Source organism: Monopterus albus, unplaced genomic scaffold (assembly GCF_001952655.1).
Source record: "Monopterus albus unplaced genomic scaffold, M_albus_1.0 scaffold305.1, whole genome shotgun sequence".
Taxonomy (NCBI): domain Eukaryota; kingdom Metazoa; phylum Chordata; class Actinopteri; order Synbranchiformes; family Synbranchidae; genus Monopterus; species Monopterus albus.
In genome coordinates, this window is record NW_018128185.1 from 422,156 (window position 1) to 423,838 (window position 1,683).

At 38.3% G+C, this 1,683-nt stretch overlaps 1 protein-coding gene across 1 annotated transcript in view; it reads right to left on the reverse strand.

Annotated features, from left to right (window-relative positions):
- Window positions 1–1,683, reverse strand: part of sema3h (sema domain, immunoglobulin domain (Ig), short basic domain, secreted, (semaphorin) 3H) — an 87,722-nt gene that overhangs the window by 9,627 nt on the left and 76,412 nt on the right. Inside the window, exons 10-13 of the mRNA XM_020623593.1 lie at window positions 1,577–1,678; window positions 812–901; window positions 456–585; window positions 273–361 (exon numbers count right to left, since the gene is read on the reverse strand). Of these exons, the coding sequence (XP_020479249.1) occupies window positions 273–361; window positions 456–585; window positions 812–901; window positions 1,577–1,678 (411 nt within the window). The remainder of the gene's footprint in view (window positions 1–272; window positions 362–455; window positions 586–811; window positions 902–1,576; window positions 1,679–1,683) is intronic.

Here is a 1,683-nt window from a genome sequence, read left to right on the forward strand (position 1 = left end):
TGCTTCACAATAATGTTAATGATGAAAATAAATGCTTAGTTAAATAAAGACTACATGCAGACTTTAAGTATCTGTGTGATAGATTACATAACTCAAGTTACAAGAGTTAGTTGATAGAGACAAAAGGAAAACCTGATGTAGGAAAATGCACAAAAATATCTGAATAGCAACATGACTTATAAAATGGTTGGCTACGATAAATAACACATGTAGTCTGTAGTAAAATCCACAGTGCAACATTGGTGTTTCTCCACTGTAACTGTTTGCTGTACCTGAAAAACCTGCAGCTGCTCCAAAGTGACCTCCTGACTCTGACCATGTTCTCTGGGCAAATGAATGGCCTTCAACACCAGACCAGAGTCTGCAGCAAAAACAGAATATTGAAAACATTTTGATGTGGGGAAAAAAGCACTCAGTCCTAAAGTTTTGGAAAAGGTCCAGTGCACACACTATACCTGTGCCAATGAACAGGACATCATAGGTGCCGTCCACAGCCTCCACTCTGTCCACTAGCAGTTTGCTGAACTTGTAGTTAACACCCACTCTGACCAACAGGGGGCGCTCTCCCAGCGGCAGCACATTCTCCTAAAACAGCATGTACTTTGTAGTCAGACAATGCAATACAAGTGTGAAATGTTACAGCCAGCCAATTATGTTGTGCATTACTGATGTAAGTTCTCCATCTTTTTGATGAAGACCATTGAGTAATTTAATTTCACTTAAGAATCTGAAGAAACGGACCCTGCTGAAAAATAGGCTGCAATCTTATTTAATTACATGTCATTTAAAAAATGTGAACTATCAGCTGAACCTGCAACAGTGGGTGAGTCCTACTGAAGAAGATGACATCGTCAGGATACTCTCTGGTCGAGCTGTAGCTTCCATATGTACTGCTAGGACACTGATAGTGACAAAAAAAAAGAAACAGAGAGAGAAAGAGAGATTTTCATTCAATAATTGTGGGGTAACTTCATTTACTGCAGTGTTAGAGGATTTCAATCCAAATGTAGCTCAAAATGTAACTGAAAACCAGAAAAAGAAAATGCCAATTACTGTGCAAAACTATCATTACAGTAAGATAAACAGGCCGTAGCACTAATTTTCCAGTCTATGCCATTACAGTAAACCAGTACAGAAGAAGAGGGCAAATGAAGATGATGTCATCCAATGAGCATCAGTTGAACTTCAAATAGTAAATGTTTTATTGAAACATGGCCTTTTATTAATATGAGGAATGTTACAATTACCTTGTTGCTAGACATACTGTAATTTTTCTTTTAATCTCTGGGCATTTAAGTCACATGCTTCATGTCATGATTAAAGTCTGTTTCCATCGCACTTTGTTTCATTTTGTTTTTAACAGTAGAGTAGCCCTTCCACCTCAGCCAAGCCTAAAGGCATGTTTGTGATATTCACGATTTTGTGACGTCTGCACCATTTTAAAATGGATATAAAACTTGTGGATGGAAACCAACTTAATATCCAAGTGTAGCACTTGTTGTTGTTTGTGAGGGTATTTACTAATTTAGAAAAAAAAAACACTGCCTTAAAGAGAGACTTTTAAATATTAACTTACAGTCCCTGGTCGTGGGTAGGGCACCTTGCCTGTAAATTCTGCCCACTTATACTGAGGCCCCTCTTTGTGCAAGAAATTTCCCTTGAAAGCCCGAACGACATCCTCCA